This window comes from Gossypium hirsutum, chromosome D04 (genome assembly GCF_007990345.1).
Source record: "Gossypium hirsutum isolate 1008001.06 chromosome D04, Gossypium_hirsutum_v2.1, whole genome shotgun sequence".
Classification (NCBI taxonomy): domain Eukaryota; kingdom Viridiplantae; phylum Streptophyta; class Magnoliopsida; order Malvales; family Malvaceae; genus Gossypium; species Gossypium hirsutum.
In genome coordinates this window covers 4,983,943-5,010,763 of record NC_053440.1, presented here as the reverse complement: position 1 = coordinate 5,010,763, position 26,821 = coordinate 4,983,943, and the positions used below count along the sequence as shown (strand labels likewise).

Here is a 26,821-nt window from a genome sequence, read left to right as displayed (position 1 = left end):
ACAAAAGTTGAGTTCTACATGTTATAAGTTTCCAATTGTTATGAAATTTTAAATTGGTGGTCCTTAACTGGTAATTAGACCATTGGTTACAAAAATGGACATGAGATAAGTGAAATAGGAAAATTTTAAGTTAGGGGCATTTTGGTAATTTGGTAATTAAAATGTATTAAAAATACAAAATAAGCCAAAAATCATCATCTTCAGCCTCATGGCCGAAATTAGCAAGGGGGAAACCATGGTTAGGGTTTTCAAGCTTCTAAGCTCGATTGTAAGTCCGTTCTAACCCCGTTTTTAATGTTCTTTACGTTTTTTGAGTGCTGGTAACTTGATTTAGCTTATTCTAGCAATAATTTAACCTAGGGTTTATATTTGGAAAAATAACCATAGGTGAAATGTGTTTATTTTGATGTTTTATGGTAGAATACGAAGCTAGAAATTATGTTAAACAACTTTTGCTAAGCGATTTTAAGTGAAAACGAGTTAAACGACAAAATCGGTAAAAATACCTAATGTTCAATAGTAAGTGTTAGAGTGGGAAATTAATGTTGCCATAGAAGGGAAAAATGCTCAGCATGTCATAAAACATAATAATAAGAGATGAAGTTTAATTTCCGAGCTTTGGGGCAAAAGTGTAAATATGTAAAAGTTTAGGGGCAAAATCATAATTTTTCCAAAGTTCGAGTCAATGACTATTTTGATGAATGTGAGTGTTAAATAAGTTAAATATGTTATTATAAGTTGAGAAAGACTAGAATTTGACATTGATTAGTGAAAAGAAAAGTGAATTTTTTTTTTGTAAAATGTTGTAAAATAAGGTTCTCGATTGAACACTCGGAATAGACCGAGATTCATTAGATGAAAAAGGGGTTGCTAAGTGCAAATTCCCCGAATCACTGATGAAAAAGGAGTTGCTAAGTGCAGATTCCCAGAATCACTAATGAAAAAGGGGTTGCTAAGTGCAGATTCCCCGAAACTCTGATAAAAAGGGGTTGCTAAGTGCAGATTCTCTGAATTATTGATTCTAAAGGTGATTGCTAAGTGCTGATTCCACCGAGTAACGGTTAATATTCCAAAGTGTTCATCGGGGAAATTGGACAAGTGAAAGAACATGTGGAAATGGATAAGATTACGTGATGAATCTTGGGTACGATATTTAATAAACCCTTGAGTAAGATGAAAAGAAGTAATAAAACTATTAAAGAGTAAATTTAGGAATAAAACAGCTTTAAACGACAACAGTTGTGTAATTTTGAAAAATCACCAAAAATGGTGGAAATTGAATTAGAGAGTGAATATTAATGAGTCTATTTTTACATAAAAGAAATAGAGCAAGCAAAAGAGTTATATGTTTTGAGATATTTGAATTTTAATGAGACAGGGTGGGATTGATTTTGGAATCCCCTGTTTTGATTTTGGAAAATCATTAAAAATTGTAAAAAATAATTATGAGTTATAATTTATATTCTTAGAATCCTTAATAAGTCTATTTTCAAGAGAAACAAACTGGAACACCATTTGAATTCTGTACAATGAGATAATTCATTTTTACTAAAGAGTGGTCAGAACTGTCAGACTGCATAACAGGGTAAAATTTAAAGAATAAACTGTACTATTTGGCTAAACCAAAAATTCTAAAAATTTTATGGTAAGAAGATATGTGAGTCTAGTTTCAGGGAAAATTAACGGTTCTTAATTAGGATTTCTGTAGCTCCAGATAAAAATAATTTACTGATCCTGACTCAGATAAACAGCTTTGAATATACATATGAGTGAATAATAAAACTATAGAAAATGTTATTTCTAAGAGTGTTAAGTACACTAAGGATGTGAAATGGAGAGGAGGAGGAGGAAAATTAAATATATATATGAATGATTTGTGTATAATTGGTTATATGATCAATTATAATCGATAAACGTGGAAATAGAAATGATGCTTACATTTATATATTATTGTTCATGGTTTAAGCTCATATGAGAAAATAAAGTTTCATAGTATTTATGTATGGTATATTTGGTATATGATTTGGTATGAAGTAAGGCCATGAATGGTATATGGAGTAACTCATGTTGGTAAGTTATGTGTAAATAATAGCAATATTTTCATATAAATTGTGAACTTTATTCGATATGTTATTGTTTTGTGTGATATCTGTAGGAAATGGATGGAAAGGAAATGAAATGCTAAATTCACACTTGAAGAGTAAAATGACGAAAAAGAGGATGATGAGTTGATTCGATGTTGCTATTTAAGCTTAAGTGATGTTTGCATTGCAATACTAAGAATTTTATAAATGTGTTAATGAATGGTAAAATCGATAAACGTTGAGTTAAATGGTGAATACATATTAGTATTGAACTTAATGATATTGAATTGTACGTGAATTAAATGGAAGTTTCTAGTGATATGTTTTGAATTAAAAGAATTATTGTGGTACTGAAATGTATATTGGATTGCGAATTGATTTGATTTATGAACATAAGAAATTGTGAATTAAATGAAATGGAAATGAAGCATTGAATTATATGAGTAAATATCGGGTCTCATAAGCTATGTTTGTTATAATTATAGTATTTTGAGTTATAACGTGAAGATTTATAAAATCATATTAATAATTTGGAAAACCTTAATTTGAATGAAATTTTGTAACTCGATTTAATATGTATGCAAATGTATGTGTTCTAGTAATGTGTCTCGTATCCTATTCCGGCGTCGAATACGAGTAAGGGGTGTTACATTTCACTTCTTTCAGATCTTACTAATCTCTTAACACTAACCACCCAAGTTTGAAATAGATTGAAAATATTAGATTCACATCCCCTCCACTGGCTATGTGACATAGTTTTTACTCAATTACCTTCTTTATTAAGACAATAATCAATAATTTAATAATGATAAACAAAATCAAGGAGTACAACATAATTAAAACCAAAAACACCCAAATAATATTTAAAGCCAACTAAATCAAATAGCACCATAGAATGTAGCTCAAAGTCTTACTAAAACCCAGTTACTGTTCACCAAAATAAAATAAAAAATAAAAATCAATATAGAAGCAGCCAGCATAATCTCACAACTTTATTCTAAACGCCATCAAACTCTCCCGACCGGAGCTACCGTACCACCGGCCCGACGGCGAGAAATCTGCAAATAAATACAGTATATTATAAATATTGTGGTCATCATGATTTAACCATCTTAAAATATATTTGATTAAACAGCAACAACTATTGCCTCCCTCAGGCTGCTCCATTATCCCATATCTCATCAAAGTAAAAAAAAAAAATGCTAAACATGTTTGAGAAATTCGTTTGTTTTATAAAAATAAAAATTCCAAGATTATATGCTTTATACAAAAGCTAGAAAGGGAAGAGAAATGAACGTTTTACCATGATACCTAGGGAAGTTCTGCATCAACCTCGTCTTCCCCAGAGATGCTAGCAAGATGATTCGAAGCGGTAGTGGCACGTCTTCGTCGTTTGATGCAAACTAGCACGAGCTTGAGCAGAAAAATAGCAGAGATGCCGGTAAGCTGGACCAGTGTCATGATTTTCGTGTCACCCTTCATGTGAAAGTCCCCAGAGAAACCCAAGGAAAATGTTGACGATGAAGAGTTGTCAGAAAATTTCATTGTTTTTCAGAGATTATTAGGCTAAGAAGAAGTATGTGAAGCAAAGATGGATTGACAAGGCTTTTATAGTATGAAAGGGTAATGAGCTCAGTGGAAATTACACATTTGGAAAAGTTATGCGTGGCTTATTAGCTTACGTAATTGGAAAAAGGTATGACGCGGCTTATGAGCTTAGTAGCAGCTTTATGAAATTAGATATTCCTCTCTTGTGGGCCACGCCCAACTGAAAGGAATGTGTACATTGCTAACTGAAAGGAATGTGTCTGATTTGGTTTATTGATTGGGTATCAAAATTTATAATTGTTGCTATGTGACCATCAAATAACATATGCACTAGATTAGAAAGTGTCAAACTATACTGAATAATATATTATTAACAATAATGCAACAAAAAATTAATATTGTAACAGAAAATTTTAACGATATTAAAACTTTACATTAATATTTTAATCATAATAAAATATTTAAACTCACTAATAATATTGTAAAAAAAATAAAATAATTTTTTATATCACACACCATAAAAAAGTTTTATGTATTTATTTTCTAATGTTTTAATAAAGGCTTTTAAGATGCTAAGCATAAAAATTCCGTTGTCGTAAATCGAGTTTTTGCTTCTGAGCTTAGTAGTAGTTTGGTTACTGTTCAATAAATTACATAAAAACCAAAGCGTAAATAAAAAGTCCTCTCTCACTGTTGGCCACTGCAAACTTTTGCTTGGCAAACTTTTTGACCGTTACTGAAAATAATTTTTGATAGATGCGAAGTTATGGTAGATTGATCGCGACCGCTGATATGTCTTTTCTTGTCTCATTAACCGTTGTCTCAAAAAAAAGAGAACTAACAGGCCATATTTTCCAAGTTAAAAAAGAATCAACAGGCGATATTTATTTTAAGCATAATTCAAATTAAGTAAAAATACATTTAACAAATTTCGATTTAAAATTTTTTATGCTTAGCATCTTAAAAACATTTATTAAAATACTAGAAATATCATGTTTAGAAAATAATGGATTATTTGTAAAATTTTGTATTTGATTATGATTAAAATATTGATGTAAAATTTTATGGGATGGTTATAACAAGAGTTGACTGTAATTAAATCTTTAGAAAAATTGGACCAACAAATAACACATGCATCATATTAGAAAAATTGTCAAACCCGAATACTAAATAATATATTAAGTCTAAAAACATACTCACTTAACAATGATATAAAAAAAATGATATTGAAATAGATATGAATTTAGTAAAGAATTTTAACGATATTAAAAATTCAGATCAATATTTTAATCATAATCAAATACAAAATTTTACAAATAATCCATTATTTTCAAAACATGAATTTTTTAATATTTTAATTAATGTTTTTAAGATGCTAAGCATAAAAATTTCTAAATCAAAATTATTTTGAGTAAATCGACGGGATATGCCAAAACAATATGAAATTGGTTCCAGACATCACTGGACTTAATCCTAAAAAGAAATAATCAAAGCTAAATGCTAAGTGCAGGCCTAATCAATGTAATAACAGAGAAAGGTCCAAAAAAACCAACAAAAACAAAAAGACAAAATAAACAAAAAGGAAACCTAATCCCTAGTCCAGTCAACACCAACAGCTAGAATCCACAAATCTGTTGCCTCTTCACTTCCCTGTCCCAGCAGTTCAATCGATAGCAATTTCCAAAAACTTTCCTTCTCTAATATCTTTTCCTTTGTAGTTCTCCCATGAAACTGCCTCAATCTGGGTGTATCGGCCATCTTTCTTCCGGTGTGCGACGGATGTAATCCAGTACTGCTCCCACCAAGTACTTTTCTTCACCCTTTTTAACGCTTCATGCGCAAGATTATGGGCACATCCATTTTTCGATCTATGAACAAACTGGAAATCAATTTCTTGAAAATGGACCTTTTTGCTTTGAATATCTCTAATGAGCTCCCCAATAATTGATTTATCTGGAGCCGTAGTTTGACATTTCTTAATAACCGTTCTTGAATCCCCCACAATTGCAGTTGAATTAAACCCCATTGAGATTCCTAATTGAATGGCTTATAAACCTACATGTGCTTCTGCTGCAAACGAAGATGAGATTGTGCTATGTATGACTGTCTTCGAGGCTAAAATCTCATCGATCAAGCCCCGAACCACCAGTCCCAAGTCGATTTAGAAGATCGTCTGTCAAAGGCTACATCAAAATAAATTGTCACCCTCGTATTTCCCTCGGATTGTCTCTGCCTTCTATCAGCTCTTAAGGTAAGCGGCTTTTCCTCTAGCCCATCTAACTCTGACATATAACTTTGGAATCGTTTCGCCAAATCCCTTCCTGTCATGATTTTTCCCTCATGTATCAACTGATTTCTTGAACTCTAGATTAACCATAATGCACAGCAAAAGAGTCGACATTGTTTACTAGTACCCATGCTGAATACCCAAGTAAGCCACTCCTAAAAACTTTGAATCGTATTATTAATAATCCAATAAAGTTTTAAGTTCTGCCATACCTCTATTATTGTAGGGCAGTGTCGAAAAATATGATTGCTATCCTCTTCCGAACTACGACACCGAGGACAAGAAACATTCACTGCCACTCTTTTGTTTCTGAGATTAATTAGAGTAAGAATGTAGTTCCAGGAGATTTGCCATATTGTGATTGTAATTTTTGAAGGAATATGTTAATTCCATATTTTTATGTAGAAATCTTTAATCTCGGCCTGTATTTACTAGGACCCAAATTAGCTTATTGTAATAGTTTATAGGCGCTTCTGACTAAGAATTTCTCAGAAGGTTCTCCTTTCCAAACTTGGAAATCATTATGTACTGCTTTTGCCAAAGGAATCTGCAGAATTTTCTGTGCAATGTTTGCTTAAAAGGTATTAACGATTAAGCCAACCTTCCAATTTTTATTTGTGACATCAATTAGATCCAAAACTAACTTGAGTTCTTCATTGTTAGAAATGTTGCTTATTCTATCTGTATCGACTCCCGGTATACACCGATCATCCCAAACAAATATTTGATCCCCCCTACTGACCCTCTAGCATAATCTACTTTTCGGAAGACCCTTTGCTACCCAAGCTCTCTTCCAAGTAAGCGAAAGTAAATTCCCTAACTGTGCACTAATAAAATTCGAATTCGGGTAGTATCTGGCTTTCAGAACTCTATCTAACAAAGAATTTGGAAAGTTAACGAGACGTCAGCCTTGCTTGCCTAATAACACAATATTAAATTGACCAAGATTTTGAAACCTCAAACCACCGTTCTCTTTTAAAGTGCGAAGACCCCTCCAAACACACCAGTGAATACCCCTCTTATCCCGACCCTTCTGTCACCAAAATTCGCAATAATAGTCTCTAGGTTAGCACATAAGGATTTGGGTAATAAAAAGCAAATTGTATAGGTTGGTATAGATTGAAGAATAGCTTTTATGAACACTTCTTTTCCACATTAAGAGAGATGCCTAACATTCCAATTATAAATTCGTTGCTTAAATCTATACTTTAAATTTGGGAAAGACTTTTTTTCTTTCTACCCACCATTTTGGGCAAGCCAAGGTAACGTTTTGGGTCATTTGAATTGCGCACACCAAGTATACTAGCAACTATTATTATTTCTTCCTCATGCGGATTAGTACTAAAAAAGACAATTGATTTGTCATAATTAACACACTGACCTAAACAATTTCCATGCTAAATCAAAATTCTCTTTAATAAATGAGCTCTTCTTCTTGTTGCCTCCCCAAACAAAATATAGTCATCTGCAAATAGCAAATGCAAGACTTGTGGACCACTGCTACTGCCCTTAACTCCTCTTAATAATCATTCCTTCATTGCAAGTCGCATAAGACAAGATAAACCCTCTCTATATATTAAAAATAAAAATAGGCTCAAAGGATCACCCTCTCTTAGTCCTCTAGTTGGACGAAAGTTTTCTCTAACATGACCATTAAAGACCACTAAATAAGAAACTATGGATACACATTTCATGAAAGATTCAGTCCAGCCTGGATCAAAACATATTCACTCCATCATTTCCTTCACAAAGCTCTACTCAACCCTATCATATGCTTTACTCATGTCAAGTTTCACCGCTATAAACCCCTTTTCCCCTATTTTTCCTCTGTTTTAAAGTATGTAATATTTCGTAAGCTAACAAAACATTGTCTGAAATTAACCTTCCCAGTACAAAAGCACTTTGTGCAACATCAATGTACTTTTCTAACACTTCTCTAAACCGGTTCACTATAACCTTTGCCATCAGTTTATAAAGTACGTTGCATAAACTAATGGGCTGAAAATGAGTGATATTAGAAGGATTGGCAATTTTAAGAATTAACACAATACGAGTAGTATTAATCGAACTAACATCCTTACCTCCAAAATTTGTAGGCAAAAGGATGTGACACCTTCCCCAATGATATGCCAACACTTCTGATAAAATAAAGCCAGAAAATCGTCCTCACTTGGTGCTTTTATAGGCCCCATCTCAGAAAGCACAAATTAAATCTCCTTCTTTGTATATTTCGTTGTGAGCCTTTGATTGTCCTCCTTGAAAACACAACAATCAATACCTGACAAAAGATGGTCATAACTTCCCCTATCACTAGCTGAAAATAAATTCTAAAAATAAGATCTAGCAATTACTTCCATTTCCCGTATGGCATCCGTTTCCCTTCCATCCTCATACTGTATTTTACGAATGAAATTTTTCCTCCGTCGCTGAGTCGTTTGACTATGAAAGAAAGATGTGTTACTGTCCCTAAGTTTCAGCCAATTCACTCGAACCCTTTGTTCCCAGTAACATTCATCCATTTCAATCTCAAAGTTAAGTTGAATCTTCATATCAATAATTTCAGTCAGATTATTATCATCTTTTTCGGCTCCAATCAGCTTTGACAGTCTTGATGTTAAAAACTCCTTTCTCTTTTTTTTTGTCGTATTCGAGCAGCCCATCTCTCTAAACCTTTTCTTAAGCTTTCCAGTTTTTGCAACAAATCCCATGTTTTCCTAAATGTGTTTGACTTTGGCAGTGAATGATTCTTCTAATACCCACCAAGCTTTAAACTTAAACTCTTTATCAGTTAACCAGTTGTCTTCCCTTTTCGTAGTAATTAAAAGTGGGCAATGATCGAAAAAAGAGTGCACAAAATGTTGAATTGATGCTTCAGGAAACATAAACATCCATTTTTCAGTAGCCACTCTTCTATCCAAACGCTCTTGGATATTCGTTTCTGGCAAATTGCCTCTTTCCCATGTAAACCAATTACCATAATAACCCATATCCATCATATGGCAATCCTCCAACACGTTTTAAAATACTTTTATTCTTATTTTATCTCGAGGTACCCCTCCTTTTTTTCTTAAACCATACATAATTTCATTAAAATCTCCACAGAAAAACCAAGGGATCCCCTCATTACTACAAAGACTTTCAAAAGAGCCTACGATTCATCTCTATCCTGTGCATAAGGGGTGCTTTAGAAACCTGTATATTTCTATTTATTCCCGTATTCAGAGTCTTAAATTATCACATCAATGTGCCTTTTTTGAAATTTCGAAGTGTAATAGTAACATCACCTCACTATGCCAAACACAACCCTCCTCTAAAACTATTAGAGTCAACATCAATGCTATTAACAAAACCACAACTTTGTCGAACTCTTTCCATCTGAGTATTGCTAATATTTGTTTCCATAAAGAAGACCATCTGGGGATTATATATCTTCAGCGAATACCGAAGTCATCGCATTGTCAATAGATTCCCTAAACCACAGGCATTCCAACTTAAAATTTTTATTACGCCCGATTGGCTTGTCTTTTGGCAGCCACCGATGATAAAAGATTACTTTCCAACATTCTCCTATTCCTTACCCTCGAAATATTGATTTCTTCCCTAGCTATCGACTCCTCAATCTCCCCCTTAGGCCTCTTTTTCCCCTCTTCTCCTCTTAACACACCTTCTTCCAAATCGCAACCCATTACAGATTGAAACTGTCTGGTAGATGAGTTACCTCCCTATTGTAAGGAAGAGTTCGAATTCCCTTCCAAATTGATTTCTAATACAGGGTCAATGACATTTCGATGTCCCAAATTATTTTCCACGTCCCACAACCTGCTTTTTGGAACCTGACTGCCATCAAATTTTTCACCCTTTTCTTCATCCCTATCCTCACGTAACCAGACACTGCTAAAAGCTAAAGCTCTTCTAAATTGTGCTCGCAACTACAAACCCCACCCATTACAGTAATTTCCACACCTAACGCTATTTTTGCCTCACAAAATGAGTCACTGTGACCCAATCGACCAGAGTAGAAACAGAAAAGTGTCAGTATTTTATATTTAAACCTCAGCAAATTTCAAAGAACATAACCTGTTTCTTCCTCTTTAACTGACGACGAACATCAAGTTGGACTCTTCTTCGCATAAAATTTCAGCATCTTTTCCCCAGATCTGAACCATCATACTCTAAGAATTTACCTATGAAATCGCCTAATTGCTTTGCCAAACTCTCAGAGAAAAAACCTGTGGGAACATCAAGAATCTATACCCAAAAGGATGTCAAGATTAAAGGGACTTATAAGGGGTCTTCCCCCCATTGCAGCTTGTGTAGCACCAGCAAATGATTGTTAAAAGTTCATGGTGATCCCTTCAAAACCCTCTCCATATCCATGACATGAAAAAACTGAAACAAAAACCTTTTTTCCCTTAGATCCGAAATTTGGATGCCTCTAAAAGAATGTCACAGATTTTCCATTGTGCTTCTTATTGCTGGGAAGTGAATAACACTAGCTGTTAGGAAACACCCCACCAGACGAAAAACCCGTATATTATTTTATGTGTTCGATTCAATCTGTACTTGTAGCATCGCTTCTTCTTCTTTATTAAGCGTTAATCCAGCAAATTCATTTTCCATAGATGCAAATTAGAAATTCCAAAAATGTAGGAATCACTTCTCAAGGAGAATAGAGAAAATCTTGCTAAATAGCTGCTGCCAAAGCAAACACCAGACTAAAAATCAAGAAAAACCTAAAATCATGCCAGAGAAGGCAAATAGTAACTTGTTAGGATAGTAGACTATTCATTTCTAAATCAAAATTTGTTAATGTATTTTTACTTAAAAACTATTTTCTCAAATAAATATCCAGTGTTTTTTACATAAATGAAATGATAGAATTATTTTAAAAATATGTTTTTTAAAGCTTGTAATAAACAGTCTAGAACTTTTTGGGAAAAAGTAAAATGTTTTAAATAAAAATAATTACCAAAAAATGTTTTTATATATATTTTGGAAAACTATTGTTAATATGTTTTGTGATTCTTTTGTGTGGGTCGCACTAAAGTTGTCTATGGGTCTCGCCACTCGGTTCGACTTGAAGGTTCACTTGAAAAGTGAGAAGGTTTGAACAAAAATATAGATTTAAAAAATAGATTTACGTAAAAAACTAAGTCTCATTTAGAAAATAGGCCGAGCCTTGGGTAAGAAGTTTTTGCCTCGACTGCATTTGGTTAAGTCTCAGTTGCAACGGTTTTTTCTTCTTTGACATAACAATAGTTATTCAGGAGTTTTAATATAAAAAACTGAACTTAAGTTAACTAACTACATAATAATTATCTGTTGAACCATCATTCACATTTGAAACACTGAATGACTCTAGAGTTTTGTTCGGCAAATTAAATAAATCAATGGTTAATTGGTCGCCCAAAAAATTAACTGGCAGAAGATCAAAGATTCTGACGACACAGGTAAAGGCAAACACTCTAACACTACATTTGAAAAAAAATCACTAGAAATTAATTGAAGATGACATGCAAAAAGATAGATCAAGAAGAAACGTAGTAGTACAATAATGTACTATGCCACAAAAATATCAAGTTCATCCTCTTGAAAAAATCAACCAAAAAAAAAAGGTTTCCTTTGCTTGGAAAAAATAGACACTATAATTTTAAACATGAAGTAGTGTGTCGAAATGATCCTATAATTAGAGATATCAGTCTAGCAGAACACTCACTAAAATAAACTTCACATGGCTCAATTATAACCAAACCAAGCAGAACAAAGTTAAGACTATAGTCCATTAAAACAAGTTTAAATGAGTAGCTGAACTCATAAAGAAGTCTTGCTATCAAAAGGAATTTTGTAATCTCACCAGTATGAGTTTATACTAAATGGACTTCAGCAAGAACACAACTTATAGTGCAGTTTTTTTGCTTAGCCAAAGCTGACATATTTTTTAATATCGGCCTTGAAGACCTATGTTACTCGGAGTGTGTTGGTTTAGGGACATGGGTATGTGGGTGTTCAAGAAAATAAAGAGTCAGATCCACATAGTTGCATATCATAATTTGGTCAATCTTGCACTAAAGGTTGCCTTGTTAAATGGCTAGAATTTATAGCATCAAAGCTACAAATCTCTCAACAGAAATGGATCACTATATGTTACAACCCATAGAAGTGACCTGCAGGTTCTATTTCTATTTTTTAAACTAAAGAAACATTTAATAACTACTAGAAGATAAAAATATGCATAAACACGACAGCATCCATGTAATAGTCTGTTTTAAGTGAAATCAGAATAGTGGTTTTGGGACCACAAATTTGAGTCAAAAAGAAAAATTATTTTAATAGTATTGCATAGTCTACATTATGATAGGAATGACGTATGAAAATTTCTTTAAGAAAATTTTACTGATTTCATGTTTAATTAGGAGGAAAGGACCAAATTGTATAAAATGTAAAAGTTGAGTTCTAGTAGCTATAGGTATCAAATAGCTATGGAATTCAAAATTTGAGGTCCTTATATGGCAAATAGACCATTAAGAGGAGTTAGTAGATAATTATGATGATTCATCCATGAAAAATTGATTAAAGAAAAGGACTAAAATAGAAAGTGGAAATAATAAAAGATGATAAATAATCAAATAACAAATATCATCTTTTTCATCATCTTTCCCCAAATTATTTTACATAGAAACCGTAGCTAAGAGAAAAGAGTTAAAGCAAGCTTAATTGACTTGATTGGGTAAATAATTTTGTCCAGTTTTTAGTAATTTTTATATTTCTAAAATCGTAATAGCTTAATCTAGCTATTTTAGGGATTAATTTGTAAAGTTATCAAAGTATTAATTTTTTTCCATGGATGAATATGCATGAATTTTGAAGTTTTATAGTAGAAATAGGAAAGTTGATGATAGATAAACTACTTTTGTAAAGGAAATTTGTATGAAATTGTGATTTAGGGACTAAATTGAAAAGATGTAAAATTCATAGAAAAATTTTGATTTTTGTGAAATACATGGACTATTATTGTTATATGAAAAATTCGGCCAGGCTTGGAATAAGGATTAAATTGTATGAATTTCATTTTCCGAGACTAGGGACGAAATTAGAATTAATCAAAAGTATAAGGGCAAAATGGTATTTTTCCTAAAATGTGAATTGAATTGAATTGAATATGAAATGTATTAAATTGATGTTAAATTCATTTCTATAGATCCGAAAAGAGCAAATAATGAGTTAGATCAAGGAAAAGAAAAAGTGTTAGATTAGTAGAGTTTCGAATACGAACATTGTTGAGGTAAGTTTGTGTAACTAAATTGTATAATTATATATTTGAATTGAATTTTATGTATGAGTATTGTGTAGATGATATGCATATGAAATTGATTATATGCCCGACAATAATTGACAAGTATTAAGTCCCATTTGGATAAATGAAATTCGGTGGATACAAAGTTTTCGAATTGGTTGTGATCCTGCATGTTTTACAGACACACCATAGCTCGAAAGACAGTCCCGTTATTAGCTCTTATGAGTCCCGTTATTAGCTCTTATGAGCTTTTTGTTATAGTTCTTTTGAGCATCCTGATAGGTTGTGATCATGCATGTGTTGTGGACACACCTTAGCTCTTATGAGCATCCCAATATATGGCTCTTCGTGAGCTTCTTGTTAATTGGCTCTTTGGAGCTTTCCGATATGGCTCGCTTGAACTTCTCGATATATGGCTATCCAAAGCTTCCCGATTAATGTCTCTTCAGAGCTACCTGTTATTGGCTCACATGAGCTTCCTGTTAGAGTCTGGATAAGCTTCTTGTTACATAGCTCACATGAGCTTCCCGTTTATGTGGTCCTATGAGCACTCCTAAATATGAGTTGACGGATTTACAGTATTGTGCACTTCGTGTGTACTACCATGTATCCATCGATATTTCAAATGATTTAACGGGTGAAATTCTTATATAAGTTAACAGGAATTCTGAATGACTCACTCATATTTACTTGAAAACACATAGAAGTATAATATTTAATGAGCTTATCCTTATTCTTGTTATTTACATGAAATACATAACTAACATGTTTGATGAGGATGTGTGTTTAGGTGATTGATTAAATTGATTTGGATGTATTTTGTATGCTCACTTTAAATGTAAATGTATGGTAAGTTAATTTCCCGTTATACGAACTTACTAAGCTTAAAAGCTTACTTTGTTTCATTTCCTCTGTTTAATAGTACTCAAAAGCTCATAAAGGTTAGAAGCTGGTCAGAGATACATCATACTATCTATTGGTTTGTTTCGATATAATTAGCAAAATTTCTTCTGGGCATAATGGCATATATAGGTTGATATACCAATGTTAACAAATGCATATTTTGGTCGTAATTAGCCATTGAATATGTTTTGATGTATATATGTATGAGACCATATTATGTTTGGTATGTGTGTGTGCTTGGATTGGCATATTAGGTATAAACATGCTTAAATAAGTATTTGATCAATTTGGTAAGTTGGATACTTGAATAAATATGATGATATATCATGCATAAGACTTAGTTTTTGGTTGGATTTAAGGGTTATGAATTAATTTTTGGCTGGATTTAAGGGTTATGAATTGGCTTGTGAATGGGCTTACATGTTGTTGTCGGTGGAAGGCAAATTGGGTGAGAAAAGTGGCATTGAAAATGACCTATTTTCGTTCACACGGGCAGAGACATGGGCTTATGTCTCAACTGTGTGTGACACACGGCCATGCGCACGGGCGTATGGTTTGGCCATGTATCCCTGCATCATTGAAATTAAGAAATAGAATACTTAGGATTTGTCACACGGGCAGAGACACGGGCGTGTGTCTTGGCCGTGTGACCACTGCACCTAATTAATGCAAATTAAATTGATCACACGGCCTAGCACACGGGCGTGTGGCTTGGCTGTGTGACCCAAGTCACTAAGCAACCTAAATTGGACACGGGCAGGGACACGGTTGTGTGCCCTTATTTTGAATGCCCATACTGCCTAGAACACTGGCGTGTCTCTTGGCCGTGTGAGCCACACGACCATAGCCATACGGGCGTGTGTCCCCTGCACCTAAATTTTTTTTGAAATTTTACGAAAATTTCTCTGAGTTCCCGGATTAGTCCCGACTTGTTTCTAATGCATATTTTGGGCCTCGATGGCCCATATAAGGGACATTATGATTGAATATGATTGGTTTCTGATATGAATAGTAAATGTTATGAATTAACTATATTTGATCTGTAAGCTCTGATAATATTCTGTAACCCTGTTTCGGCGATGAATATGGGTTAGGGGTGTTATAATCCAAGCCTGTAATAGACAATAATTCATCCTCAAATGGTTGTCATGCCCTTTTCAACCAACCAGATGATGGTAGAAGTCTTTCCAAGTTGAACTCATCCTCTTCCTGAGCTTTTTTTTTATTGAACAACCAAGGCGAATATATGGGGATATTACCTGTCTGGTTCCTCAATATCGAGTATAAAGCAAAAAACAAAAAGCAAAGACCAATATTGATCCCAATAGAAGTTAAAAGAGCTGAAAGTATCATCTCTAAAAAGGCAGCTTTGATATATTACCCCATATAAAATCACCAAATACAACAACTCAATTGTAGTCATTGACTGCCCAAACTGAATTCCCTGATTCAAAATTCGAAAAATTGTGTCAAAAATCAAAAATCCCAACACGGGAATGAACTTAGAACATATAAACTCATCAGCTGAGGAAATATAGCACACAGAATTTTGTTATCAAACTTTAAAAAGACAAGCACCTTATGAACAAACTATTAAACACTTTAACCCTCCATGATTCTACACAGGTCTCACTTGTCAGACAATTCAAAAACTCATATCAAGCTTAAACTATAAACAATGCTAATAATTGGCATTAGATTAAAAAAAAACAACTGAAACCCAGAAAAGAAATATATGTTTCAATTAATATTTTTAATTTGATTCAATGATACAATAAAACTCAGAAAAAAAATACAAAAAATAATCACCTTCACAAAGAAAGTAAGAAAGAACACCTAGTCAAAGACTTTGCAGAATGAACTGAAAGGGTAAACAAATGGAGCAAGAACACAAAGCTTGGGTTGCTCTTGGAGACCAAGTAAAGAAAGACAAAGACAAAGCCAAAGAAGGGAACTTTCGTATTAGATTAACACTCATAAGATCACCTTTCAAGTCTTAACTTTGCTCAACATTTTTAAAGATGAACATATATATGTATGAAGTGTCGGTTTCTATCGAGTTAATTTCACTGCATGTCCCTATTCACATTCTTAATTTTATCCATAAACTTCAAAGCATATATTTTTTTTTAAAATTCTCAAACTATCAAGATCCTCTCTCTCCATCTAGATTAACCATTATCCTTTTTTGTTTTTTTTTTCTTTCTTTTTTCTTATTTTTCATAGATAAATAATTAAAAATATAAATTTATGTTATAATTGAAAACAAAATTTAAAATTTAATTAGTTACAAAATATTTTATTTTATTTTATTTTTGTAATTTTCTCTTTTTATTCTATATAAATAAATGAAAAATAAATAAATAATGATTTAGATTACAATGTAAATTAATATTTTAATAGAAATAAATTATTGAACTAATTTATATTTTCTATTTTAGTAACATTTTTTCCTTCTTTATTTTCTTGGCAAAAAATTCTTCCTTAACTAAAAAAAATATTGGCTCATAAAGATAAACATATATTATTTAATTGTCTTAAATATATTTGTAATCTTATTTTTTTTATCATTTCATACGTAAATATGAATAAAAATAAGTAATATTTTATATTAGTTAATACAAATTTATTTGCACTAACTTAATTTATAAAAGTAAAAACAAATGAAACGAAAAATAAAATAAAATAAATTCTCAATTAAGTAATGTAAATAAATATCTATAATTCATAAATAAATTTTTTATTCATAAAATGGAGAAAAGGAAAAGAATAGAGATAAAAATAAAAATAATTAATATTTACCAATTAAAAAAATATAGAATTTGAATTAAGCTTTTTGAATAACAAAAACAAAAACAAAAACAAAAAAAACCTAATTCAAAAATTGAATCGTGTTATACACTCATGATCACCAACCCAAAAATCAGATAAGGTTCGGGTTGTCTACTCGCGACTCAACTAGGACCCACCAGATGGATGCGAGCAAGCCCCACAGGAGTTCACATGTGGGAACTGCGAAGTCCAACAGACAACCTAGAATAGTACACGTGTTCAGCATGCATAGAGTCTAATAAAAACATCAATTCCATGAATAGTAGTTATGTATATAAATATTCAAATGTCCCTTTTAATGAGACACAACGGAAAATTACTCAATAAATCAAATGTTGAAAAATAATCTAAGATTTTGCTCTCTCTCTCTCTTTTTTTTTAAATAAAAGATTTATTTTCATATGAATTATTTGGATATTTGCTATGAAGGAATGGCACCCAATATGTGTTTTACGAATTTAAATAATTTTCATATAAAAAATTGGCACATTTTGGATATTTTACCAATAAAGGCCAATTTCCAATTTTATTTACAGAAATGGGTCATTTTTTATTATTTATTGGAACGGGCCGAAAACACTAAAACGCGTTCACGTAGGAGCGTTTTAAAGGGAAATTCCAGTAAAACGCATCCCTGAGAGAGCGATTTTTCCATGTCAGCACAAAACGCGCTGACGTGGACATGCTTTGCTAACGTGGCAAAATCGCTCCCTCAGTGACGCGTTTTAGCTTGTATTTTTCTAGGGTTAGGGCTATTTGCATGTTTATTCCCTAAGGTTTGTAGGTTTAGGGTTTTAGGGTTGTGGTGTTAGTGTTTTTGTTAAAATAATTTAGGGTTTTATTTATTTATGGTTTAAGAATTTTTAAAAAATAAATTAGGGTTTAGAGTTTTTTTAAAAATTAATTAAATTAGGTTTTAGCGGTATTAAATTAATTAATTAAATTAAGGTTTAAAGTTTTTAAGAAAATTAATTAAATTAGGGTTTAGTTTTAAAAAAATAATAATAATTTTGTGTTTAGCTTTTAGGGTTTTTGTAAAAGGGTTTAGGGTAAGGGTTTAGAAAAAATTATATTGACAAGAAAGATTTTGTTTTTTATAATTTTGAGAAGATGGTTAATATTCAAAACAATTTTATTAAATAGGAAAAAATATAAAAATAAATTACTATTAAAATATTCAAAGCAACTTTTATTTTATTAAATAAAACAATATAAAACAATATAAAAATAGTTTGTACAAATATATTAAAAAAATTCAATGTATGTACCGGTCAGAATCAGTGCCACATGGGGGTGGTCAATAATTATGCGCTAGATTCCTTCTTGGTTCAGCTTCCTGCGGGAGTTGTGGTTGTTCTGGTTATGGGTATTGAGAGGATGACCCACCTTAATAGAATAAAGGATGCGGAGGTGTTTGCATCACTCACGGCGGAGATATTTGAATCCCATAAGGCGATGGGGATTGGAAATGAGATGAGCTTCCCGACGGTATGTAATAGCCCGAATTTGGGCCTAGTCGAAACAGTGATTTCGGGACCACAAATGTAATATTTTGAAAATTTCTACAGTAAGATATTATCCTTGGTATAGTAAAATAAGGAAATAAAGTAACAAAAAGGGAAACTTTAAGTTATGTCAACATTGAGAAGTATATTATGACATATTAATGCAAGGAAGGATTAAATCGTAAAAGTGAGAAAAGTATTGTTGCCCAAGAGTAAATACTCAAAATTTAAGGGGTTAAAGTGTAAATATAAAAAGGTTGAAGGACCAAAGGTGTAAATATTTTAAGGGTGGAATAATCTAGAAACTAAGAAAAATGGATGGAATGGGACCAATTTGAAAAAGGTGAAGAAGTTTGAGGGACTAAATCACAATTTTACCAAATTAAGTGATGACTCAAGGATGAAATTTTAAAAGATCATGAAGGGCAAAGTGGTCAATTAGAAGAGAGAGAAATCTGGAAGATAATGATGATGTTGGAGATATTTTAGATTAATAAATAAATATTAGTTTATTAATATTTTAATTTGATTTTTTTAAATGATATTATTTTATTATTATTAATTTATTTAGTATATATATGTGGAAAGAAGGATGAAAAGCATCCATCCCCACCATTTTTGCATGCATTAACGTGAGGAGAAGAGGAGAAGAAAGAAATCTTTGTTTTCTTTACAATTTGGTCCTTTCACCAAAAATCCACCATTTTCACTTAGAAATCAAAGAAATTTCCATAGCCACCAAGAGAGAAAATTGACAATGAGACTATGGGGAGCGAGAATATCAAGTTAGATTCAAGAAATAGAAGCTAGAGAAGAGAGAAAATCGAGTTAAAGATTGAAATCAATTGAGCAAGGTAAGAACATCAAGATTTCAATATATTTTTGAGTTTGATATTATTGAAAAGGTATGAAATTGATGTTAATGTAGAGTTTTATTATATAAGGTTTTATGTTCTTGGTATGTTAGTGAAGAGAAAATAAGAGAAAGTGATTAGAAATAGTGTAGAGAAAGAAAATAAGAGTGTTATAAACTTAGTAATCAATATTTTGCACTAAAACAGTTTAGACAGCAGCAGTAGGTTAACTTTGAAAAATCACCAAAAATTGTGGGAATTGAATTAGAAGATGAATAAAATATGAAATTAAATCTTATCGAGTCTAGTTTCTCATAGAATAAACGATGTAAGCAATAGAATTTCAAAACATGAGATATAATAAATTTTGTGAGACAGTGTTAGAATGATTTCGGGTTCCCCTGTTCTGATTTTGGAAAATCATCAAAAATTGAAGAAAAATAATTATGAGTTATAATTTATATGATTAGAATCCTTAATTAATCTATTTTCAAATTAAATAAACAGAAACATCATACAAATTCTGTACAATGAGATAATTAATTTTTAGTGAAGAGTGGTCGGAACTGTTAGACAGCAAAACAGGGGAAACTTTAAAGAATAAACTGTACTATTTGGATAAACCAAAAATTCTAAAAATTTTATGAAAAGAATATATGTGAGTCTAGTTTCAGGGAAAATTTACGGATCTTAATTTGGAGCTCTGTAGCTGCGGATAAAAATAATTTAGTGACTCTGACTCGGATAAACAACTTTGAATATACATGTGAGTGAATAGTGAAATTATAGTTAATGTTGTTTAAGTGTGTTATACACATTAAGGATGTGGAATGGAGAGGAGGAGGAGGAAAATTGGGAAATATATGAATGATTCGTGTATAAATGGTCATATGTTTGATTATAACTGATAAACGATGAAATATGAATGATGCTTATATTTGTGAATTATTGGTCATGGTTTAAGCTCATGTGTGAAAATAAAGTTTCATAGTATGTGTGTATGATATATTCAGTATATGATTTGGCATGAAATAATGTCATGAATGGTTTATGAATTAACACATGTTGGTAAGCCTGATATATGGATAAATGATCAAATTGAGCGAAACGCCGGATTTGAGTACTTCTGATCAAGTGACAAAGTGATAAGTGGTAGCATTAACTACACTTATCTGATCAAGTGACAAAGTGATAAGTGGTAGTCTAGCTACACTTATCTGATCAGGGACAAGTGATAAGTGATCATAAGTAAGACCATAGTTATACTATGGCAAAGTGGAAGTGAATTACTCAATTTTCCGTAACCGTTCCCTAATTTGATTAAGATGGTAAGTGACAAATGGGCCCAAAAGAATTAAAGCAAATGGATAAGTGGTAGTGTATTTATACCAAGATTATGTTGTTATTTAAGCTAAAGTGATATCTTCATTGCAAAATTGAGAATTTCATAAATGTGTTAATGAATGGTATAATCGTTAAACATTGAGTTAAATGGTAAATACGTATTAGTGTTAAACTTAGTAACATTGAATTGTACGTGAATTAAATGGAAATTGCTCGTGATATTATTTAAATTGTGAGCATGAGAAATTGTGAATTGAATGAAATGGAAATGAAGCATTGAATTGCATGAGTATGTATCGGGTCTCATAGACTCTATTTATTAAGATTATAATTTTGAGAATATATTGTGAAGAGTTATAAAAGCATGTTAATAATTTTGAGAGTTTTAATTTAGATGAAATTTTTTAACTCGGTTAAATATGTTTACAAGTGTATGTGTTCTGGTATTATCTCGTACCCTATTCTGGTGTTGGATACGGGTAAGAGGTGTTACACGGTGCCTCGTGGGATCCCTCCTGTGATGATGGCCTATATATTGTCGATTGAGTCGGAGTTATCGGGAAAGGAGATTCACCGAGCCATGTATTCCAACCTGGCATAAGACTGGGAAAAGGAAACATATAAGGGTTAGGACACATATAAGGGCTAGGATACGCACCTAGCATAATCTAAAGGGGCTATGGTGTGGGCGTCATTGCTTGAGGCGTTGGGCTCGGTGATTGTGTAGGCGCTGTTGATGGGCCTGTTCCGTCATCCCTTCTCCTTGGATTTAAAGGGCCCCGTCGTTCCCTTTAAACACAGATTTGCCGACGCCTCTGCTCTTCCGAGAGCAAATATGGGTTGCCATAGATCCTAAATAATTACAAGTAACCCGGCGCGCACGTTAACTCTAGAACGATGATCGGTTTGCGAGTAGGTATATGATTATACCGATTTTCCTAAATTTCGATATATTCCGAGAAGAATACCGGCCAATGCATATTCGATTGTCGTAAGTAAATTTCGTGTTCATCATCTAGCACCTCAGGTGTCACAGGAATCAGTTGTCGGAATCCAAATTGCTCAACACTCTATTTGTCTGGTGCATCTCGATGGTAGCATAGTTGACCAATGGGACCTTAACATGCCAAATGTTTGGATTTTGAAATAATTCATCCGGAATTACTGCCCGAATTGTCAGATCCTCGTATGGTGTCCATTGAAACTATATGACCGTGAAAAAAATATTAGTTATATACGTAATACTAAATACTAAATATGAAACGACTATGTTATGTATATATATTTTATTTAATATTTACAAGTGCTTACGACCGTTTGTCTAATAGAATCCGTATATCTTCAAGAGCGATAGGTATTCCAACATAACTCTCAGTATAAAATTTTTTAAAAATTTTATGTTTTTTAAAAATTTTCTTTGCTGCCATCAACACCAGCTTCAGCACTATTACTTCTAGTGCTACCACTTGTGCTCTGTTGTATACATGCCAATGGTTATGTCCTGGGTCATTTTCCCTTTTTAGAAGAAATAACTTTTAATGTCATCTTAGTAGCTGCTACTGCCTTTCCCTTGAAGTTATTCTTCTATGCTGCAGCCTTTATAATGTGTATGTGCTATCTTAATGACTGCATTTTGTTTAATGACCCCTTTTGGGTCTTTTGGCTTTTCAGGCATTTCAACATATTGGAAATTTTGTCTCTTAATGATTTTGCTGAGCAACAATACGGATATGAACAATCTTTTATACTAGTAGTGGATTTTTAAACGGAACTAACCTGAGTTTACAAGCACCAGAGGCATCTCTCACCATGCAGGTTGTGATGCCTACAGTTGAAGCAGATGTTGCATTTGGCCTTGGGAGATTAAAACTTAACTAATTCTGAAGTTAGATCCAGGGTGTCCAAAGCTTTGGATGCCGTTGGCATGTCTGAATGCCTACAGGTAAAATTTTGTATGCAACAGCTTTTGGAGAATAATACAGGATGTTGAATATTGTATGCTTACTCAAGGTTTATCATTTTTAATTTCTTCCAGAGGCCAGTTCAAACACTTAGCGGTGGTCAAGAGCAAAGGGTTGCCATTGCAGGTGCTTGAGCTGAAGCATGTAAAGCTCTGATTCTGGATGAGTTTATGACTTTTTTGGATGAAAGTGATCAGGTGAGTAATAGTAGACACAAGGTAGAATGTGTACCAATATTTACTGAAGCAAGTTTTGCATAAGGCTTAGTTTGGATGGGCGGTGTGTTTAGCTCCGGTGAGATTAAAAACAGCGGTGGCGGTGAGATTAGTTACTGTAGCGGTGAGATTAGATACTGTAGCAGTGAGATTAGAAACAGCGATGGAGTGTGTGTTTGGATTCAAACGCAGCTGTAGCGGTGAGGTGAAAATAGAAAATGACTTTTAAGGACATTTGATTAAAAATGATATATAATAGAAGTTTTAAAAATTATTTAACAATTACAAAATTAATAAATGATTAAAAATTATTACAATTATATTTATTTTTAATAATAAATAATTAAAAATGAATTAAAACTAAAGAAAAATTCAAAAATTTATTTTATTTAATATTTCAAAATTAATCATATATTTAATTGTAGGGACTCAATACATTATTGAAAAACTATTGTAATTATTGAGTCTTTAGAAAAATAAAACATTATTGAAAGATAAAATAATAAAGCAACACTAGAATAAGGGTCTTAATGCATGTTATTTCAAATGTTTGTTATTAGTAACTCAACATTGCTAGCATCAAATAACTTTAAAACTAAAATCAACCGTTGGCTAGTAACTGAAATAGCCTATGGCCACCATGTAGAACGTGCAATGTCGAGCCTTGAGCTGGTCATCAATGCTAAAGGGAAGAATTAAAAATCACATCTGTTGGGGTTTTGACAGCAGAGGAAGAAAACAGAAGCAAGTAACCCGGATGATGTAAAGATTAACTTCATTACTTGAATAAGCAATATGCCATATACATAAGTAGTCCGGATTACATGTGTTGGTTTTTTTAGCAGAAAACTAAGGAGAAAAAGAAAAACGAATGCAAAGAAGTTTGAACAATAAGAAAACTGAATTTGATTTCCAAAATTCAGATCTTTTTCATTGACTTGAGAAGCATTTATGTTACAATGAAATATGGCAGTTAACTAATGTATAGCTGCTCCCACTAATACATGACTAAAGCCTAAATAGAATTACAAACAAAATGTAGCTGACATACCAGCTATAACATCAAACATAAATCCAACCCTATCGAAATGTATTATAACAAGAGATAGATGTCTAAGGTGTCATGCTACTAAAGACATCTAAAATTGGACGCCCAAGTAAAGAAGCAAAAATCTATGAATGTTTATTTAGGTACAAAAAATTCCTGAAAAATGCAGGCACAAAAGATGAAAAGATATTATCTTTGCATATTGCATGCCAAACTAGTCTAAAACCTTCTGTCCAAAAATACCAAACCTTTTAAGGAAACAGTTTTCAACTGATCTTAACAATGGAAATCGAGTCGTAGCAAAGTAAGGTCATAATAAATGGTGGATAACACGAAAGCAAAAATAACCATGAAGAAATAAATCTATCAAGTGAACCTCTTCAATTGCCGAGGTATGTTCCTCTAGGCGCAAATCATGTACTTTTGGAAGAGCACAGCTGCACATTTTCTAACATAAACAGATGGATCTCTAGCACACTTGCCCATAGCCACCAGAACAAGAGGTGCAATAACATGAAGACGAATTCCAGCCATGGTGCGAAGTGCCCATGCTCTCACCAAGGGATTAGGGTCCCCCAAATCCTTCTGGAAACAATTAATTGACAACAATGCTTCGTTGGGACGCCTACAAAATTAAACACAGAAACATTAACAATAAGTTCAATCTACCTGCTTAAATACAAGAAATACAATCCAGGTCACTCATCACCTCTCCTTTGAACCACTATTATTTTAAACTAATGAGTTCCTACCATCTCAAGCACTGCTTTTATTAAGAAAAAGAACAGTTATTCAAAATGAATTGTAATTAATTAAACTTGAAAAGTGCTTAAAAACCATGATCTAATAACTACTCTTATCTAATAACTAGTTAAACTTGATACCGTTTCTATCCGGTGCAATTAGAGATAGATTTCAAGCAAGCATGTTCTTTGTTCATACTAATAATTCCCTCATTTACTAATATTGCTTCTTAACATATGGAAGCAACCATAGGAAAATAAAAAGAATATTGTAAGAGAAGTTTGCGAAACATACTTTTCAGCATAATGCAGTATATACAAATAAACAAGTTTCTTTACTTCCAAAGATTGAGATGCCATGTTTTAAACAACCTGTAATTCAAGCAACCAGAGAGATGAAAAACATATATACACCTCAATTAACAAACAAATATAAGATTTAAAAGTATCCATTACCAAACCCTGATTTCATATCATGAATGCAATTATGAACAACTATCTGTATTTTATCCACAGTCTTAGACCCGATTCAACCATTTCTTCACTAATCAGAGTACAACTATCAATAAAGATCCAATGAATTATAACTACAACACTCGATAGCTTAATTTTCTTTCTCAATTATCCTGTGATAAGTTCACTACACCTATTAAACAATGATATTTAAACTTTTAGACACTTAAATTTATTTACACTTTCCAGAAACCTTATCAGCAGTCAAAACGGTGCTTTGAATGAAATTACAAAATCCAGATCACTTCAATATTAAATTTTAAGTAAATTTTTCAGAGTTCATTCAATAAAAAGAAATCAAAAATGAAAAACGAAATTACCTGAGGGAAGTAATTAGAGACGTCGAAGCTTTGAGCGATGAGAGCGAGGAGTCGCTTGAGAGCCTCACACTTCTCCGAATCGAATTTACTATCTAAAAGCGGAGCTATGCTGACATCATTTGGATCGTTGTAGGGGTGAGCATCGGTTCAATCCGGAACACCATCGTCGACGCCTTGCTCAACATCTCCGCCATCGCTTCGAACTGTGGAAACATTTCCGATTAGTTTTTCCTATTTCTTCTTTACACAAATTAAGAATTCATAAAAATTGAATTTGAAAAATTAATTTCAAGGGGGAAATTGAGAAGACTTTGTGATCTCTTGATGTACTAATGGAAGCATTCATGGTAGATTTGCCTGAGAAAGAGAGAAAGAGAGGAAACAAAACAGAATATGCTGAGAAGAGAAGATGAAGAACGGAAGAAGAAAAAGGAATGAAGAACGGAAGAAGGAGAAGGAGCCTTACCTGGATGAAGGAGGAACCGGAAGAAGTCCTTGACCAAACTGATTTGCAACCCAAGGGGAAGGGGAAAGGGAAGGGGAAGGGGAAAGGGGAGAAGAAGGTAACAGACATCAGAAAAGCCTGAAGAATGCAATTGAAGAACATATGGGTAAAAGAGGAAAACAAAAAGCAACTGAAGTTGCTAAATTTTTACTGGAACAAAAGGCTCCAGTCTGGAATTGAGACTCCAGTGAGATGAAATGCATTTTCAACGCACTGAAGAATGCTTTCCAAACACCCTTGCGTTTGCTAACATTTCAGTTACAATTTTTTTTAGCCTTAAAAAACCAACGTACTGAGATGCAGTTGCATCCAAAGGAAGCCTAAGTGTACAACATGTTAAAATGCACAAGAAACAAAAACATATAGTTAGACAAGCCTAGTAACAGTTATTGCCTTATCTATGAACGCACCATTAAGCACTGTATAGATTAAACGGCATATTTCTTTTACTTTAAGTAACTTAGTGGTCTACTTTCATAATTCTATACAAGGGAATAAAAGGGAAACAACAATGAACCCATAGTCTTCATCTGGTCCGTACAGTTGCAGTTTAAGTTTTAAGAGTGGTGTGTATTATATGTGATCCTAGATATTCCTTCGATTGGATGTTTCTACATAACTGATTATATAAATGAGCAAACAGTTACTTATTCCTCGATGGTTCAAGCTTTTTGTCTGAATCAAAACTCTTGGTATGATCTGATTAGATGGGGGTGATAAAAGCGGTTCAGAATCTTTTGGATATATCAGAAGTCACAGGACAGCATTGTGGGTGACCCATTGTTTTGAAGAACTTGAGTATGCCGATGGTGCAGTATACATGGAAGATGGAAGAGTGATTACGCATGGTGATGCAGCAAGCATA

The 26,821-nt window shown here is 32.8% G+C and overlaps 1 protein-coding gene and 1 long non-coding RNA gene across 6 annotated transcripts; one reads left to right on the top strand and one right to left on the bottom strand.

The window, feature by feature from the left end:
* The first annotated feature begins 5,217 nt into the window (after nucleotides 1-5,217).
* Nucleotides 5,218-6,542, top strand: LOC107935782 (uncharacterized). Of its 3 annotated transcripts, XR_005912369.1 has the most exons (4): nucleotides 5,223-5,437; nucleotides 5,643-5,883; nucleotides 6,001-6,063; nucleotides 6,146-6,542. It is a non-coding gene; the product is annotated as an uncharacterized lncRNA (long non-coding RNA). The 3 variants fall into 3 exon arrangements; XR_001694275.2 differs by having other exon boundaries at nucleotides 5,218-5,883; XR_005912368.1 differs by having other exon boundaries at nucleotides 5,224-5,437; nucleotides 6,001-6,542.
* Nucleotides 6,543-23,731: 17,189 nt separating this feature from the next.
* Nucleotides 23,732-26,279, bottom strand: LOC107935781 (beta-adaptin-like protein C). Of its 3 annotated transcripts, none has more exons than XR_001694274.2 (4): nucleotides 25,918-26,279; nucleotides 25,452-25,808; nucleotides 24,914-24,990; nucleotides 23,732-24,500 (listed from the first exon to the last, which is right to left on the bottom strand). XR_001694274.2 is itself a non-coding variant. In XM_016868403.2 (3 exons), exons 2-3 carry the CDS (start codon nucleotides 24,976-24,978, stop codon nucleotides 24,278-24,280), a joined length of 288 nt encoding a protein of 95 aa, XP_016723892.1. In that variant the 5' UTR covers nucleotides 24,979-24,990; nucleotides 25,452-26,171; the 3' UTR covers nucleotides 23,732-24,277. The 3 variants fall into 3 exon arrangements, 1 of the variants encoding a protein (XP_016723892.1); XR_005912367.1 differs by having other exon boundaries at nucleotides 25,452-25,654; nucleotides 25,762-26,171; XM_016868403.2 differs by having other exon boundaries at nucleotides 25,452-26,171.
* Between the last annotated feature and the right edge of the window lie 542 nt (nucleotides 26,280-26,821).